The 19279-nt window shown below is 55.7% G+C and overlaps 1 protein-coding gene across 1 annotated transcript; it reads right to left on the reverse strand.

Annotated features, from left to right (window-relative positions):
- Window position 1: 1 nt before the first annotated feature.
- On the reverse strand, window positions 2-19056 carry Hcn2 (hyperpolarization activated cyclic nucleotide gated potassium and sodium channel 2). The gene is made up of 8 exons (XM_028771579.1): window positions 18477-19056; window positions 10043-10466; window positions 8559-8720; window positions 5889-6107; window positions 4451-4597; window positions 2114-2354; window positions 1798-1962; window positions 2-1239 (listed from the first exon to the last, which is right to left on the reverse strand). Exons 1-8 carry the CDS (start codon window positions 19025-19027, stop codon window positions 557-559), a joined length of 2592 nt encoding a protein of 863 aa, XP_028627412.1. The 5' UTR covers window positions 19028-19056; the 3' UTR covers window positions 2-556.
- Between the last annotated feature and the right edge of the window lie 223 nt (window positions 19057-19279).

Here is a 19279-nt window from a genome sequence, read left to right on the forward strand (position 1 = left end):
CGCCAATGCTGTCGTTTATTGCGCGGAATGGGGTTGTGGGTTAATGGGGCGTGGGGGCCACTGCTGCCTCGGCTCGTCAGTACATTCATGGCGACGGCGGGGACCCAGCCTCACCCCCACGCCGGCTTGGCCGTGAAGCCCGCCCCTGGGTGCCCGAGGACATGTGGGCAGGGGCGGGCTGGTTATTGCGTGAGCTTTTCAGGGGCAGCGGGAAGCCAGCGGGCCGAGTATTGCACTTGATCCATATTCTTCCTCGGAGGCCACCGCACATGCGGGGCACAGCCAGGTCCTCGGCCAGGGCCGCCCCGTCCCCGTCCCAGGTTGGGGCTGAGGCACCGAGGTGATCGCACCCCTCCCTCTCCCGTGCGGCCGCCGCTGGGGCAGGGGCGATGGGGGTGGGCGCAGGGCGATGGGGGGACAGCCGGGCGCAGGGCCGCCCGCCTCCTAAGCTACCTACGTCCCTCTATGGCTTCTGCACGGGCACGGGCGGGCGGCGCGAGGCATGGCTTTGGTGTGGATGACGGCCCCGCCCGGCCCGCGGGGCGGCGCTCAAGGGTCACAAGTTGGAAGAGAGGCGCGAGCGCGCAGAGTCCAGTGGGTCGAGGCCACTGGCAGCGCCCGGCGAGGCTGAGTCCCTGCGGTCCGGACTGGGCGCGGCGGTCCGGGCGGTGGGTGCGGGTCCCAGGCGCGGCGTGGAGCTGCTGGCCGGGCGCGCAGAGGCCGCGGGGCTGGGCGCGGGCGCCCCGTGGGGCAGCGAGGGCTGTGAGGCGGACAGTGGGCGCGAGGCGCGGCTCAGGCGGCGTGCGGGCAATGCGGGCCCCACACGTGTCGCCGGAGAGCCAGGCACTCCGTAGGGTGAGGTCCGCGGTGCCCGAGGGCTCGAGGGTGCAGCCGGAGGGCTTGCTGCGGGTGGCCCTGGCGAGGCTGCAGGAGGCAGAGGCCCTGGGGGCGCGCGACTCACGAGGCGTGGGGAGCCCAGTGCCAGGGGCCCCACAAGCGGGCGGGCCACCTGCGGGCAGAAGCTCATGGCCACAGCCTGCTGCAGCGTGGCGATGGCCGACGTGACCTGCGGTGGTGGCGGTGGTGGGAAGAGCCCCACACGCTGGCCCAGCTCCGCCTGCTGCACCATCTCACGGTCATATTTGACAATCTCCTGGATGATGGCATTCTCCTGGTTGTTGAACACACCCGAGCTGAGATCATGCTGAACCTTGTGCAGCAAGATGGAGTTCTTCTTGCCTGGGGTAGGGAGTTAGGGAGACTGTCAGCAAGGGCTAGCCTGAGTACCTGCCTACCCAGTGAGTGGGAGTGTAGCAGCACCTACTGTGTACAGCCAGCTCACACTGCATGCAGTAGGCATGTTCTCAGCACCCAAGGTGTGCAGTTGTGTGGGACCTGTAAATTCCAAGTACTCAGTGCTTGTCCGGTGGCAAGTGCATCTTAAATGCCTGCTGTATACAGCAGGTACAGATGAATACGCAACATCCAGCGTATTCTGTAGAGAGTGCCTGTCATGTGTATGCCCTCTGACCCATCCTGCTCCCCTGGATTTGAGCCACGGTCTTCACATATGATCGCTATGTCCTGTCATTAGCAAGGTGCCACCTCTCCCTGCCACACATGTCTCACTCTGGCCTCTAGCCTCCTTTCAGATGTTACTCCACAACCAGAATATTCTACACCCTAATGTGCCTGGCTTACTGAGCTTGAGCTGTTCCCACCGGGCCCTTCCCCCACATCACACTGCGCCATGCCTCGACTTCCCCATTCCTCTTAGACAGTCTGGCAGCAGCTCACCTATGCGGTCCAGGCGGTCGATGGCCACAGTCTCAAAGGCACGCCGCATCATGGGGTACTCCTCCAGCACCTCGTTGAAGTTGTCCACACTCAGTGAGTAGAGGCGGCAATAGGTGTCAGCCCGCACACTGGCTGTGCGCCGGCCCCTCGTGAGCAGACAGATCTCTGTGAAAACGGGTGATGCCTCAGCCGCCAAACTACATGGCTGCCTGACCAGCACACTCACCCGCTGCTGGGGCAAACCCTCCTGGGACCTCCCCGGGTCCGAGCTGTCCGCGGTCCCATGCAGACCTCAGCCTTGCCACAGGGTGCTCACCCCCAAAGTAGGAGCCGTCTGCCAGCTTCATCTCCTTGCTGCCCTTGGTGAGCACACTCAGCACCCCATGTTGGATGAAGTACATCTTCTTCCCGATGGTCCCCTCCCGGATGATGTAATCTCCGGGCTGGAAGACCTCAAATTTGAGCTTTGTCAGCATGGCTGTGACAAAGTTGGGGTCTGCGTTGGCAAACAGCGGCATGGAGGCCACCAGCTTCCGGCAGTTGAAGTTCACAATCTCCTGTGGGTGGAAGGGACGGTGGCTCAGTGACTGGCTTGGTGACTCAGACCTCACTTTCCTCTGGGTTACTTTCTGGCCCCTCAGCCCCTATCCAACGTCCCAGGCAGATGCTGGGGGCAGGGCTAGGAGATTGAGTGACACTGGAGTGGAGAAAGCCATTCTAGCTAAAGAGAAAGTGACAAGCTGGGCGGTGGTGGCGCACGCCTTTAATCCCAGCACTTGGGAGGCAGAGGCAGGTGGATTTCTGAGTTCGAGGCCAGCCTGGTCTACAGAGTGAGTTCCAGGACAGCCAGGGCTACACAGAGAAACCCCATCTCAAAAAACCAAAAAAAAAAAAAAAAAAAAAAGAGAAAGTGACAAGACCACAAAAAATACCCAAAGGCTCCCCTCCTTTGGGAGGGGCCAGAGCTCAGTGGGTAGAGCTCTTCCTGGCTCACCCATCCCCAGGAAGGCTTAAACCAGGTCGTGCAAGCCTGTCATTACAGGAAGCAGGAGAATCAGGAGTTCAGGGTCACCCTCACCACCTATGTAGTAACATTCTAGGACATGCTCAGCAACACGAGTTCCCGTCTCATAACAAAACATTTCTAAAGAGAAAGACGGCCATTCCACATGCTCCCTCAGTCCCTTAGTCAAGGCAGCCTTTCTCTGTGCCACATTTACCCAGTGTAGTTCCCAGCAGGACGTATCATGCTCATGGTTTTAAACAGCTGGATCTAGTCAACGTCACTGCCAAGAATATAGGCAAAACCAAACAAGGAACCCGTGGAGAATGAGACCAGCCTTCCTGACTCAGGAGAGGGCTGTGAGCACAGGCCCTGTCAAGGAGGAGGAAGTCAGAGTGACCATCCAAGCCAGGCCAGGTGGGTCGGGAGGCTGAGGCAGGAGAGTTGCCATGAATTTGAGATCATCCTGTGCTGTAGAGTGAAACTTGTCTCAAAAACAGACCTAGTTTCAATTCTCAACAACCACATAGTTGATTACAACTGGAGTCTGGTAACTCCAATCCCAGGGCATCTAATGCCCTCTTCTGGCTGCTGCTGGCACTGCATGCACGTGGGTGCACAGACACTCAGGCAAAACACTTGATATATGTAAAATGAAAAAAAATTATTTTAAAAAGAAATGTTGCCAGCCTGATCTACAGACTGAGTTCCAGGACGGCCAGGGCTAGACATAGAAACCCTGTCTCGAAAAAACAAAAAAAAAAAAAAAAAGCCGAGGGTACCAGTGTATGCTTGGCATCCCAGGTCTTGGAAGGCAGAGACAGGATCTCTGGGGTATGCCAGCTTAGCCTGCCTAGCTGAATGGCTGAGCTCCAGGCCAGTGAGGGACCCTGTCTTAAAGAAGGTAGACAGTGCTCTTGAGGGCAGGAGATTGCCTTCTGGTGCCATGTACATGTGCACCTGCACACATGCGTGTGGGTGTCTAAAGTCAGGGCTGGATTGACTGCTTAGTGGTTCAGTGTTTGCTGTTCAATCACGAGAGCCAGGGTTTGGATCCTTGCAGCCATGTCTGGTGGCTCACAGTGTCTGTAACTCCAGCTCTGATGAATCAGACACACACACCGCACATACCACACACACACCCCAAATAGAATCTTAAGAGGTAGGGGGCTGGAGAGACGGTTCAGTAGAGCTTTGGCTGTTCTTTCCAGAGGATCTAAGTTCGATTCTCAGCACCCACATGGGGGTCCACAACTGTCAGTAACTCCAGCTTCAGGGATCCAGTATTCTCTTCTGGCCTGTATAGGAACCATATTCATACATGGTGTATAGACAGACACACATTCAAGCAAAACACATGAAATAAGTAAGGGCACTGGGTAACAGGAGAGGCAGGAAGGACCCTCCCCATATCTCATGACCTGTACAGGGAGACTAGCCTCGCGTTTGAAGCTGGCAAGGAAGTAGGTGATGGCCGGAGACACCCAGCAAGATATGCCCAGGAGCGCCTACAGCTAGATTTAAACCAGCTGGCCAGACCTGATCCCATGGGTCCCGCATGCACTCCATCAGTTTGTCCATGGGCCCTGGGCACAGTTGCATGTGTGACTGAGACTCCCCAGGTGCTATGGCCGTCCATGGGCACCTCACCTCACGCAGTGGCCCGTTGAGCTCGCCGAGGATGCTGTCCTCATCAAACATCTTCCCCTGGTACCTGTGTTCATAGTAATCATGGATCTTCTGGCGGAAGTCAGCGGGCAGTTTGTGGAAGGACATGTATTGCTCTACTTGCTTGTACTGAAGGGAGAACAGGTGGATCAGGGTCCAGCCCAGGGACACCCAGCCCAGGGATACCCAGCCCAGGGACACCCAGCTCAGGGACACGCTACTTTCTGCAGCCTGGCCCAAGGAAATGGCAAGCTCTGCAACACCAAAGACAAATGATATGGTTTGTTTTGAGACAGGGTTTCATGTAGCCCAGGCTGGCTTCAAACTATCCAAGGATACCTTTACACTTCTGATCTTGCCTCTCCCTCTCAGGTGCTGGGATGACAGTCTGACACACGTGTCCAGCTAACAGATGTATTTATGTTTAAATCGGGGTCTAGGTCGGATACAGTGGTGCACACCTCCAACCCCATCACCAAGGAGGAGGGTCAGGAGTTCAAGGTTACCCTCTGTTGTATGAGTTGGAGGCCATTCTAGGCTATGTGATACCATGTCTATCAAAATGTATATTGTGACTCAGGCAGTGGTAGCGCACGCCTTTAATCTCCAGCACTCAGGAGGCAGAGGCAGGTGGATCTTTCTAAGTTCAAAGACGGCCTGGTCTACAGAGTGAGTTCCAGAACACCCAAGGCTACACAGAGAAACCCTGTTTTGAAAGAAAACAGTTTATTCTGTGAGCGCCTTAGGTGTCTGGCTCGTGTTTCTGGACTTGGCTATCTATAGTGCCAACATCACTCTGCATCCCGACTTTGAGCAGCAGCCCTGCCCTGGGACCTGGGGACCAACACAGAGCCAGCCCCTCCCTGTCAGGGCTGGGGTGTGGGTGCCAGGCTGTCCCCAGCACAGCTGCCCTTATCTCAGCGGACCCCGTGACGGCGGGTGGGTGGCAGCACCAGCTCATGTTTGGGTGAGACGGAGGCTTCCGGACGCGGGTACCTGGCACAGAGCCCAGCTGACCCGGCTGGCACTAATGGGGGTGGGGAACTGAGACCCATTGCAGAGAGCAAGGGTGCAGGTGGCTGAAGCCAACGTTCCTGCTCTTTCAGCTGCCATGTGGCCCAAAGCAGCTGCCTTCTGTCCCCAGTCCTGAGGATGTACCCCTCGTGTAGAAGACAGAAACGGCTGGCAGCTCTACTCTCCAGAGGTTCACCCTGCTTCCTAACCACCCCATGACACTGACACTGAGAACCCCAGGGACTCATCTGGTTGGTTCTGAGCCCCACGGGCTCCTCCCCTCCCCATGTAACCCCACCTGGGTCCTCCCTTTGACTCTGTCCTGAGCTCTTACAGGGGTTGCTTTCCTCCCAGACTCAGGGCCACCTCCCCCCTCAGACTCAAGGCATTGCCTCCCTCCTCTGACCTTCTCCTGGTACTGGCGCCGTGATGAGTCCAGGGACTGGATGAGCGCAGTGGCGTGCCCGATGAACATGGCGTAGCAGGTGGCACCCACGATCATGCTGAGCATGGTGAGCCAGATGTCCGTCATGCTCTCGGGTGCCTGCCGCCCATAGCCGATGCACAGCATGTGGCTCATGGCCTTGAAGAGCGCAAATGAGTAGAGTTCGCTCCATGAGTGGTTCTGCAAAGTCAACAGAGACTGTTGGGGGAGTCCCTGAACCTACCTGCCTGCCCCCTGTGAGCACTTGAGGCAGTAAGCTCCCCATGGTCAGAAGTGCCCAAGGCAGTCTCAGGCAAAGGATGTGGGCCTCATGAGGAACCATCAGGGACAAGCCTGACGCCACTGCCCATTTCAGTTTTGGGGACACTAAGCCCCAAAGGGGCAGCATTTCGGCCAAAGCAGCTTCAAGGTCAGAGTGTCAGTTCCAGGGTCCTGGGACACTGGAATAATACCCAAAGGGCAGAGAGGGGTGAGGCCCATCCCTAGACGTCCTCAGTTGACCCAGTTGGGGGGGGGGCACTGGGCCCATGCAGGAAATGGAACCGCTTGTGCAGGCAGTGGGTAGACAATGGGCCCCTCAGCCGAGGCGGCTGTGCCAGGCTCCTGGGAAGGGTGCTTGTGGGTTCTCCCTACCCCGCTTCTCACTCCATTGATGCCTGCCTGCGTGTCCTGACTGACACACACCAAGCTTCTGGCCCTGGCCTGGGCCCCGACTGTCCCTGAAGACTGCCCCCCATGCTTCCACAGTTGTGACTAGGGATGCTAAGCAGGTGCTCGTCCCTGACCCCTGTCTTCTACCCCTACTGGGAGATTCTAGGAGGGGCTCTACCTTGACCACTCCGCAGCCCTTCCCTCACTGGGGGACTCTAGGCAGGCCTGTATTGCTGAGCCACCCTCAGCCCTCGCTTGACTTTCTATTTTGAGACGGACGTGCTACTTTGCCCATGCTATCCTTGAACTTGGTAACTCTGCATCTGAGGCTCTTAGAAGCTGGCAGAGGCTCTACAGCCTCTTTGTCTGTGATGCAGACACGGGACAACAGGAAGGTCTTTGGAGTTGTTACTTTTTCAGGCTTGTGGAAACAACTTTAACATTTGAAGGTTGTTTTATCTTAAATGCATTTGCATAAAGACAGAAAGGGAAGACGCTGTGGAGGTGCACATCCCTGTATGAAGGACGATCTTGAGTTCAAGGTCATTCTCAGCTACCTAGTGAATCTGAGGCCAACCTGGGCTACATAAGGCCAACCTGGGCTACATGAGATGATGACTACAGACATAAGAGAGACTAGAGAGACGGCTGAGCAGTTAGGAACACTGGCTGGCTTTTTTTTTTCCCCTTTTTTTTTTTTTTTTTTTTTTGAGACAGGGTTTCTCTGTGTAGCCCTGGCTGTCCTGGAACTCACTCTGTAGACCAGGCTGGCCTCAAACTCTCGAACTCAGAAATCCTCCTGCCTCTGCCTCCCAAGTGCTGGGATTAAAGGCGTGCACCACCACTGCCCGGCACTGGCTGTCTTTTCAGAGGATCTGAGTTGGGTTCCCAGAATTCACATGGTAGTTCACAAGCACCTGTAACTCTAGCTTCAGGGGATCTGACGCACTCTTCTGGCCCATAAGGACACTGCACTCATGTGCACATACCCACGCACACAAACATAATTGAGAAATAACAATAAATAAACCTAATATGAAATCTTTTGCCCAGCAGTAGTGGTGCACGCCTTTAATCCCAGCACTTGGGAGGCAGAGGCAGGCAGATTTCTGAGTTCGAGGCCAGCCTGGTCTACAGAGTGAGTTCCAGGACAGCCAGGGCTACACAGAGAAACCCTGTCTTGAAAAACAAAACAAAAAAGAAATCTTTTAAACAAACAAAGGGGGCTGAGGAGGAAGCTCAGTTGTTAAGAGTACTTGTTGCTCTTGAAGAAGACCCCAGTTCAGTTCTCAGTACCCACACCCATAATCTAATTCCAGGGGATTGGACACCGTCTTCTGACCACCAGGGGTGCACATACAGACAAACACATGCAAAAATGAAATAAGTGTAAAATAAAACTTCTTTCTTCTTCTTTCTGTTTCTCTTCCTCCTCTTTCTTCTTTTGGTTTGGTTTTTTTTCAAGACAGGATTTCTTTGTGTAGCCCTGGCTGCCCTGGTACTAGCTCTGTAGACCAGGCTGGCTTAAAACACACAGAGATCTGCCTACCTCTGCCTCCCAAGTGTTGGGATAAAGGTATATTCTACCATGCCCAGCTTTAAAATAAAAAATTTTAAAGTAAAACATTTTTTATAGTAAGAAGATTGCTTAGTAGTATATCTGTGTGACATGGAAAAATGGCTGCTGAGCTGCCTCAGGAGGCCCCGGGTGTGCTGCCAGGCATCAGATACCAAGGCATGTGGGCTGAAGGATCCCAGGGGGCACTGGCATGTATTGGGAACAGGGGCAAGTGCTCACAAGACCCACTGCCTCTGGGGGGTGACTAGGGGGCGCTAGTGGGTATCAGCTATCATATGTTACCCACAGAGGACTTCAGGCAGCGCTAGCAGTCACAGGGCACAGGGCAAATGGGAGCTGCACTGTTCCTGGAGGCCGCCAGGGGGCGCTTGCAAGCGTGGGTTCTGCCAGGGAGCACTCACCACCATGTTGTTGATGGACACCCAGCAGTCGCTGGGGAAGTCTTGCAGCATGGGCACCAGGAACTGCAGGCAACCGTCCCAGTGGCAGAGCAGCAGCATCATGCTGATCAGGTTACAGATGCGCATCACCGCGCTTGCCAGGTCATAGGTCATGTGGAAAATCTGAGCGGGGATGTGACCATGAAAGTCCCAGGCCCTCCCCAACGTGCATCCCACATCCCAGCAGCCGCCTGCTGAATTCTGTGCCCTTCTGTCCAAGGTTAGTGAAAGTCTCTGTACCCTTATCCCAGCTACTTCTGTTCTGCATTCCACCTGCCTCACCCGTGACCCGTCCGGATGACCTTCCTCATCCTGTCCAAGTCCTGTCCCCACCTGCCAGCCCGTCTAAGTTTCTCCCATTCCGCAAAAGCAGGAATGGGGCAGATTTGGGGCTGAGATCTTGAATTCGGGAGTAGGTAACTGGAGAAGTCTGAGCCTTCCCCCCACATCTTTCAGGGCACAGAAAGGGGCATGCTAACAATTGATGAGGTCTCCCTAAATTCGAGTATCCTCAAGTTTTAGCTCTATGACTCCACAGGGTAGGAGGGTTCCATGGGCCCCAAGACTATCTGTCCTCCAGCCTTGCTCCTGAGCCCCCCACCCTGCCCCTCATCCTCCATCTAACAATGAGTGCTTCCCACGCACCCCCAGCCTCCGTTACAGACTTTGGACATTTCCCTGTGATCCCACCCTGGGCTTCTATCCCAGGCATACCTGCATGACCCCTCTCCCAGTTCCCTAAGGCTCTAATAGTAAGGGTGCTGCCCAGTGCTCTTGCCGGTTCCTCCTTACAGCCTCGCTCCCCACGAGTGGTACTCAAGGCTCCACGCTACAGCTTCGACTCTACCCTAAGAAACCCACCTTGGTTCCTGATAAGAGGCCTTAGCCTAGGTTCCTCTCGTGGTCCTCAGACTTGGCCACACCCACAACCCAAAGCCCCGCCTTGACAGGACTGGCATCCATGTGGCCCCCACACCGCAGCTCTGGCCCTGCCCAAGCATGAGGTTCTCTCCCTGTAGTTTTGACCCAGCGATACCCCAAAGCCCTAGTCCTATAGCTCCGGTCTGTTTCTTGTGACAAGGCCCCACACCCACAGTGGTGTACATGTCTCTCATCAGTACTCTAGAGCAAAGCTCTGGTCCTAAAGCCATGGCCACACCCACACCAAGGTCCCACCCTCAGGTCATTGGCTCCTCCCACAGAATTTCTTTGGTCCCACCCAAGCGTGAGGTTTCGCTCCCACACCCAAAGCCCCACACTGAAGGTCTCATCTCCAACCCCTAGACATAGTCTCCAACATCTCTTGTGACCAAGCCCAGCATCCGCAGACTCCACATCTCTGCTGGTCCTGCTTCAATTATAGCCCTGATCCTGCCCAGATGCAAGGAACGCAAGCCCACACTGCTGGGGTTGTCCCCACACTTGGTCCTCTCCCTGCCCCTCACCTCCTCCCACTGGTGGATGTATCGGATGAGCCGTGATAGCCGCAGCAGCCGCAGCAGACTGAGGATCTTGGTGAAACGCACGATGCGCAGGGCACGGGCTGTCTTGTAGACCTCAGAGTCGATTCCCTTCTCCACAATGAGGAAGATGTAGTCCACCGGGATGGATGACACGAAGTCTACCACGAACCACGTACGCAGGTACTTTTTCTTTATCTTCTCCGGGTCCAGGATGATCTCCGTGTTGTCCTCAATAACAATGCCGGTGCGGAAGTTCAGCACCAAGTCCATGAGGAAGAAAGTGTCCGAGACCACATTGAAGACGATCCAGGGCGCGGTGGTCTCGTCTTTGAAGAAAGTGATGCCCACAGGGATGATGATGAGATTTCCCACCATGAACAACAGCATGGTGAAGTCCCAGTAGAACCTGGGGAGAGGCAGGATGCTCACAGCTCTTGGCCTTGGTGTCAGCAGGGCTCTCTTCCCCACCCCAGGGTGCTCTCTCTGGGACCCCCACCCCAGGGTGCTCTCTCTGGGACCCCACCCCAAGGTGGTCTCTCTGGGACCCCCACCCCAAGGTGATCCCCGTCTAGAACTCCAACTTAAGGTGATTTCTTTCTGGGGCCCTAACCCAAAGGTGGATCTCCAGAACCTCAACCTTAAGATGACTCTCCAGGACCCCAATGCAAGGTGGTTTCCAGGACCCCAGCCTTAAGGTAGTCTCTTTCAGAGATCCCAATCCAAGGTTGTCTCTGGAACCCCAACCCTAAGGTGTGTCTCCAGGACCCCAATGCAAAGTGGTCTCTCTCTGGGACCCCAGCCCTAAGGGGGTCTCTCTCTGGGGCACCAACCCTAAGGGGCCTTTCTCTGTGATCCCAGATCTTACTGCATGACAAGGACAGGACTTCCTCAAAGAAACCTCCTGACCCCAGGCAGCCAGGGTCACTCTCTCTGACCCACTCTGACCTTGCCTTGAAGGTACCTCCAGACCGCAGAGAAGGCTCAAAATAGACCAACTACTTCACATGACCAAAGAGGTACAATGTGCCTGACACAAGTCTGCCTTTCAGAAAGGATGGAGGTGTCTGGGAGCCAGTAGGTGGCACACTGCTTGGCATAGGTGGGGGGCTGAGAGCCAGACATGGGTACAGGGCCAGCCACAGTCTTTTCCGCCAAGAGCTACAGGGTTCACACCATGGTGAGGCCACAGCTCTTGTAGGGCACAGCTGGTCACCTCAAGAAACACTTTGGAGAACTGGGTATGGTGGAAACAGATGTCATCCCAGCACTTGGGAGGAGGAGGCAGGTGGTTCTCTGTGAGTTCAAGGCCAACATGGTCTACAGAGCGAGTTCCAGGACAGCCAGGGCTACACAGTGAGACCCCATCTCAAACCAAACAAACAAAAATGGAGAGGTATCTGCACACCTAGACACTATCAGCCCCCTCATATCCTTTGGGGTCTGTCACCCACCTGGAATTTGGGGCTTCCCATAGGCACAGAGCCCACTGTTTCTAGAACACAAAACCTGGGGCACTGGCCTGAATCAGCTCAAACGAGTGCCGTGTGTCAGGGGTGCAGTGTCTGGAGCCGATGTCTCAGCACTGGCCTGTGAGCTGGCTCCTTCTGCTGGCCTGCACTTCACAGGCACAGTTATAAACATCATGCCCAGCGGGCGACCAGTACTTCAGAGAACTAAGCTCAAGGAAACGGTCCAAAAAAAGAGAGAAAAAAAATTAAAAAGTGATTTGTACTGGGGCATTCACAGCAGCTCAGCTCGAGCCAACAGCTGGCGACACCCAGTGTCTCAGCACAGCTTTGTGCTGGCCCCTGCCACGCACGAGTGACCTTGGACAAGCTCTTCTGTCTTCAGCCTATGTGGGGTGAAGCCCTTTGAGGGAGGATTTGGGGACTCTATCAGTGTGTCATGTCCCTCACAATTACTCGGTGGGGATAGGACCTCCAGAGCTTGGGATAACATCCACTGGTGGGGAGACGTTCGTCAAACCTCAGGAGCAAAAGCAAATAACAGATTTAAAGATTTTTTTTTTTTAAATTATGTGTGTTTGTTATGTCTGGGAGGTCCTGTGCATGTGCAAGGAGCCAGAGAGGGCGTCTGATTCCCCAGGAACCAGAGTGACAGGAGGCTGCGAGCAGCCCACTGAGGAGGATGCCAACCCTACTTCTCTTCAAGAGCACCGCAGGGCATCTCTCAACCAGAAATAACCACTTTCAATCTGGGCATGGATCTAGACAGCATCGTGGCTCAGACCAGGAGGAGAGATCTTGTTCATCAGTAGGCACTCCGAACTGCTGTCCCCAGAATATGCCATGTAGTCTGGGCTAGTCTCTTCCTCTCTGGACTGAGGATGCCTTCTCTTTGGAGAAAGAACAACCAAAGATCCACAGAGACTAGAAAGCACATTCAGTGGACACAGCAGCCACCTATGGCACTGGGAAGCTGAAAACGACTAAGGGTGGGCCTAGAAACCACCAAAGGGACCTAGAAACCACTGGAGTGGGGGCTTTCAATGGTGATGGGAAGGAGGCTTAGAAATGATCAGAGATGGGCTGAAGAGTTGCCTCAGCGGTTAAGAGCACTGACTGTTCTTCCAAAGGTCCTGAGTTCAATTCCCAGCAACCACATGGTGGCTCACAACCATCTGTAATGGGATCTGATGCCCTCTTCTGGTGTGTCTGAAGACAGCGACAATGTACTCATATAAATAAAATAAATAAATCTTTAAAGGAAAAAAAAAAACCTGCCGGGCAGTGGTGGCACACACCTTTAATCCCAGCACTTGGGAGGCAGAGGCAGGTGGATTTCTGAGTTCAAAGCCAGCCTGGTCTACAGAGTGAGTTCCAGGACAGCCAGGGCTACACAGAGAAACCCTGTCTTGAAAAACCAAACCAAACCAACAACCCTAGAATCAACTGAAGACCTACTGCAGACATCTCTTTCTAGGCTACAGCTGACCCCAAGCAAGCTTCTCTCCCCTTCCTGAGGTAGTCAGGGCCAGGCAGACTTCCCACTGAGGCCCAGGGGTAGTCCAGACAGGGTCTCAGGAAGTGGGGCCCAGGACTCAGACTGGCCTGTTCTCTGCCTTCAGCCACCCTGTCCAGGAACCTCCCTCAGCAACAGCATTTCCAGGTCACATGGTATGGCCTGCTTTCTCCCCAAGGGCCTGAGGAGAGGAAACAGGTGGTTGCTGTCCTGGTGGCCCTGGATTCTCTAACACAAGTATTTCTGGCCTTCATCCTCCCCAGTCAGCCTGGTCCTCACAGATAAGAGTCAGGAGTAGAAAGGGAGGGGTCAGAAGTCCCACACCAAGGAAAAACAAGCCAGGCACATCTGGATCCCTAGGACTCTGCAGAGGTCCCCTCCCCCACCCTCACCTCACCAGCCCTAAGCCCCGAGACAAGCATCAAGCTTGAGGAGACAGGACCTGGGATGGTGGCTAGACCAGACACAGCTCTGATTTCTCTCCCAGGCTGTGTATCCTTGTGTAGTGTCCCACTTTCTCTGAGACTCCAGGCTTTATCTGCCCTGCCCCAAGCAGGGACCTCAGGGACTTCAGGTCAGTCCTCTGAAAGGTATATGCCTGTCATCCTAGCCCTCTGGAAGTTGAGGCAAGAGAATCAAGAGTTCAAAGACATCCTTAGTTACACAGTGAGTTAGAGTCCAGCAGAGGCTACTTGAGACTCTGTTTCAAACAAAACAAATAAATTCCCCCAATAAACAGTAAATCCTAATGACTGCCTTATTCTGTGAGGACTCTCAGTACCAGGCTGTGGACCTAGCTCAGGGGTCAGAGGGCAGATTCATGGGAGACAAGAGAAGTCTCCCTCACTGACTCTCAGCCTGAGCCCTCTCTCACCCATGGATATTTCCACCAAATGAACTTTGTTAACCCCCAGCTCTGCAGCCGTTCTCAACTCTGAGGCCCATGGATAACACAGAAAAGACCCTGCCATTCTTAGCTGGACTCTTAGCTGGTCACGGCCCCCACTTGGATCCTAGGAGCCGACAGTTGAGCCCTCAAAGCCATGGTCAGGCCTCGATAGACCAACAATGACAGCCACATCTCTCCAGGCAGATCTGAGATGTGACCAAAAGTCCTCTGGGATCACAGATCCAAGCAAAGCTGGATGGATTAGAGGCCGTAGGTCAGGGATTACAGGCCAGGTTCGGACAGAGGATCAGGGCGTGAGCTCACTGAGTCCTTAGAGCAGGTGTCAGGGTTCCCGGTTGTCCCGGTGCAGATGTGTGTAAAGGTTCATTGTACACCATGCACCGGGGACATGAAGTGACCAGGAGGTGTAGGTGGCCACACACATACTGCTCCCCAATGCCCGGCTCCTATGGAGTTAGTTAAGGAGAAAATGTCCATCAAGTGGGATTTGTGCTGGATGCCAGGGCGTGGGAGATGGGCCTGGTACAATGTTCGTGAAGGTTGCTTAGAGGAGGTGGCATTCAAAGGCTCATGGTCTCAGGGACAGGTGCTGCTCAGGCAGTCAGAACAGCAGGTACAAAGGCCCTGAGGCTACTCACTGTGGGTGGGGCTTCCCAGGTGGAGGTAGAGGGACAGGAGATACCAGCCTGAGCAAGTAGAGTACAAATGTGTGACATGACATCAGGGTGGCGAAGGGGGATGGGGCATCTGATACTGTACTTGAGTGTGTGTTGGAGGCAGACTAGGCCAGGGCAAGGAAAGGGGTCCCACTGGAAACACTGAAGTGATGGCCTTGGGGTCCTAGGAAGAGGAGGCCTTGCCTATCCTGATCTCACAGCATTGAGAGCCTCAGGTCCCAACACTCCATGTGGGGATAAGGCAGGTGCATGCCCAAACCCCAGATCCTCCCTGATAATGCGATTTATTCTAGGGCCTTGATATAGGGCACATTTCCAGGGATTTACATGCAGGACCCAATATCCTGACCTCACACTGACCCCTGGCCATTTAGTGGGAATGCGGGAGGATCTGGCAGGCTCAGAACCAGCACCCACAGATCTGTGCTAGCTTTATAGCTTCTGAGGCTGTTTGGCTCTCTCCTCTTTCTTCCCTAGGCATCACCACTGCTCTGATTCCCAGCCTGAGCATGGACATTCGGGCCTGGAGCACTTGCTTCTCCATAGAAGCTTCTAGGCCTTCTCAGGGCCAGGGGTGATGCTCAGAAGGAGCAGGTAAAACTGGGTGAGGTGGTGACTGTCTGTGATCCTAGCATTTTAGAGGATGAAGCAGGAGGATTGCCATAAGTGGGAGGTCAGCCTGGGCTACAGAATGAGATCTCAAATTGGGACATCAGTGGGTAGCACAGTCTCCTAACATGTGCAAAGCTTGAGTCTCAATTCCACCAACACAGAAATTAGCTTGGTGGACCATTCCTGTGCCCCTAACACTCAGGAGGATCAGGGGTTCAAGGCCACCCTCCATTATAGTGAGTTTAAGACAAGCCTGAGCTTCAGGAACCCTGTCCCAGCACCACCCCCATTTTCTTTTTTCTTTTTCTTTTTTTTTTTGGTTTTTCGAGACAGAGTTTCTCTGTGTAGCCCTGGCTGTCCTGAAACTCACTCTGTAGACCAGGCTGGCCTCAAACTCAGAAATCTGCCTGCCTCTGCCTCCCAAGTGCTGGGATTAAAGGCGTGCGCCACCACCGCCCGGCATCACCCCCATTTTCTTAAGAAACAAAACAAACCTGGGAGCAGTGAGATAGCTCACTGAATAAAATGCCTGCTGCCACACCTGACAAGTGATCGAATCCTAGGACCCACGAGGTAGGAGAGAGCTGACTGCATCCTGCCCTCTGACTAACATGTAGGTACCATGGTGCCCCCGACACAACGCATAAACAGAGTCAAGATGGAAACAGCAGTCATTCTTAGTTGTCTAAGCACAGCTGGAGCAGAGTCCTATGAGTCAGATACGGAGATAGAAGATCCTTCCAGACACACCAGACATCTGTCCCCTTCCTCCACACCACAACCTCATCCAATCCTGAGAAGTTGAGGCAGAGAGGCCTGAAGTGATGCCCAGGCACCCTGAGTCTCAGGGGACGCTAGGATGGAATTCTGCTAAGAACCTGGCTCCTCTAGGTCCCTGTGGACTCCCTGCTGCAGGCAACCAATACCTAAGGGTCCTGACATCCCACAGCCCTGCCTCCCTCGGTGCCTTCAGTGACTCCTCCTCCCCCTCTTGCCTAGGCAGGGAGGGCCAGTCACCAACCAGCAAAGTCCCATCATGTCAGGCATGCCAGCCAAGTCATAGGACTGAACCACTGGGGAACCAGTCAGAGCCAACAGAGGGAGCTGCTCAGCCCCTGGACAGGGGTGGGAGGTCCCTGCCCACTGCTCTGCATAAAGAATTAAATATATGTGTGTGTGTATATATATATATACATATATTTAACATATATACATATATATGTATATGTATATGTTGCCTGCCCAAGGCATAATAATGCCTGAATGGTTTTTCCTGCCTCCGGGGTAGGATCTTCTTCTTCTTTTATTTATGTTCAATAAATACTGTTGGGCTTAGTGGTACACACCTGTTATCCCAGCTGCTCAGGAAACTGAGACAGGAGGATGCTCTCAGTTCAAGACCACTGAGCAACTTAGTGAAATCCTGTCTCAGAACAAAAAGGAGAAAGTGAGTTGAGGGTATGTGGGGTTCATCAGGAGAGCGCTAGCCTGGGCTTCATCCCAGGATAGCCCAAACCAATCAATCAACACTTAACACATTTGGTGTTTCCAACAGCTCCTGGAGGCTCTGGAGACCATCAACATTTAATCAGAAAGTTCTGGAAGGGGCAAAAGTCTCCAGATGTGAAAAGTAGATGGCTCCATGCGCCACATTGACTCCTCTAACCCCAGCTACACCCTCACTCCCCTTTTGTTTGCTCTGGCTTTCCAGGAAAGACCCTTAGCTTGTGAACCTCTCCATAGTCCAGGGCTTATGGCAGTCCCAGCATGCACAGGGTCCCCAAGGCATCAGCACCCACAAGGCCTCAAGGCAGGGGCTCAATTTCTTCTCAAAGCCTCTCATTCCCACGAACCTTCAAACCAGGTTCACATCACCACTACAGGTAAGAACCCAAGACTAAGTATGGCCTTATGCACACCCACCCCTGTAACCTGGGCATAAGGGTGATGCTGAGGGAGGAGGGGAGTGAGGAGCCCCCACAGCCTGCCCCCACCGTAGATGCCTTTCTCTGGCTGGCTGGCACCTGACTTCATTCACACTGGTCAGCTAGGAAGTCTTGGCAAGCCCACCTCTCTTCTTGTGTCATTTCACAGGTGGGAACAGAGCAAACGCCTATAGGGCACTCAGGCTAGGGAACAACTCCTGTTGGCCCTAATCCCTGGGCACCTTCCCCACACCAGGTTCCTGGGAAAGGTGGCATTCTGGTTTCAGGAAAGTGGTTCATGGAAGAGATTTGCTCAATTATCAAGCACTGGAGAAGGGACGAGCAAGAGCCGCCCCGGGTCATGGAGCTGTCCGTGGTCCTGAAACTTCAAGCTACAGTTTTCCGGGATAGGGAAGCATCCTGTCTTCAAATCTGCACCCTGTCACTGCAGATGGGGACATTAGCCTGCATCCCCTGCACGCAGCTCTCCCCACAGCCCACGGGTGTACACCCACCCGGGACACACGCGCGCGCATACAGCCAGCATCCCAACAGGTACTTCGAGAGACCCACCAGCCACACCCCTAGGGACACGCCTCCCCTTGATCCGCAGACACACGCCCCCAAGGACCCTCTCCAGCATCATATCTCAAACTCGCCCTGAAAGGAGAGGCAGACGCAAACACTCGGGTCATGGCCCTACGCCAGCGCCTATCGCTGCACGCAGCAGCCAACTCAGGCCACGTCCGTAGCCACACTCCCGGGATCTGTGGGTACTCGGGACGCACCCGCCCCGGGCGCTAGCGGAGACCGTGGGAACGCGCGGCGCCCGCTTAATAACCCCCTCCCCGAGGCCTCCCGGGCGCGTCCTTTCCCATGCGCCCTTCCTTCTTCCTTCCCTTCTTTTCCTTCCTCTTCCTTTTTCTTCCTTTCTCCTTTCTATCCATCCTTCCACCCTCATTTCTGCTCCGCGGCCTACGGGCGCCCACGTTCCCCTCTATTCGTCCTCTCCACCCCTATGCGCTCAGACCCTGGCTCTGAGGCCGCGGCTCTCGCCCACTGCAACCAGGGCGCGCGGGAGGGGGAGCACCAGGGACCCCCTCACTCCAGGCCTCCAAAAGGGCGGAGCCTCTGCACACCAGGGTCCCTCGGGGGCGGGTCCGGGTCGCGCCCGAGGTCACCGCGAGGAGACTACCCCCAATCCTCGGCCCGGTGCCTCGAAGTGCCACCATCCCGAGGTCACCATCCGGGACGTGGCGCCCCGCCCTCTCCCGGGCGCGCCAAGGACGGGCCCCTCCCGGAGGCGGCACCTGAAGTCGCTGTAGGGGTGGATGATCCAGGCCCCCGCCGACTTCACGCGTTCCTGCTCGCGCTCCACGGCCTTCTGGCTGCCAAACATCCGCAGGGAGAACTTGTTGACGCCGGGCTGCAGGAGCGCCCCGAATTGGCGCTGCAGGAAGCTGGCCTGGCTGCCGCGCGGCTCACCCGCCGGGCCCGCCTCCTCGCTGCCCGCCTCCTCGGCCGCCGCGGGCCCCGAGGCCGCCCCGCGGCATGAGAACGAAACCTTGGGGCCGCGCGCGGAGCCCTCGGGGCTGCACTGCGGCTCCCCGCGCCCGCACTCGCCATTCGCGCCGCCCTTGGCCGCGCCAGGGGTGCAGGAGCTGTCGCGGCTGCAGAGCCGAGCGCGCGGGCCGGGCTCGTCCGCCGAGTCCGGGTGCGAGGGGGTCGTGGGGTTCGGGGGTGGCGCGGGTGGTGGCTGAGGTTGAGGGGGCGCGGGCGGCGGCGGCGGTGGCGGCGGCCCCGGCGCAGGGGTCGCGCCCGGACTATCACCGGGCCGCCCGCCGCCCCCGCGCGCATCCATGGCGAGGCGGCGCCGGGCAGTGCGGAGCGGAGCGGCCGCCGCCGCCGCCGGCCGAGCCCGAGGGAGGGCGGAGCCGGGGGTGGAGCCTCTGCTCGCGGGGGAGGGGCGGGGGCGGGAGCCCCGCCTCCACCTGAGCCACCCCCATCCCTCACTGGGATGGATGGGGAAACTGAGGCTCTGGCCAGCAGGCAGGCTCAAGGTCAGTCAGCCCTTTGAGACCTTAGAGATGCGCTCACAGGCTCGGTTCCCCAG

The sequence above is a fragment of the Grammomys surdaster genome, unplaced genomic scaffold (assembly GCF_004785775.1).
Source record: "Grammomys surdaster isolate TR1022 unplaced genomic scaffold, NIH_TR_1.0 209, whole genome shotgun sequence".
Taxonomy (NCBI): Eukaryota; Metazoa; Chordata; class Mammalia; order Rodentia; family Muridae; genus Grammomys; species Grammomys surdaster.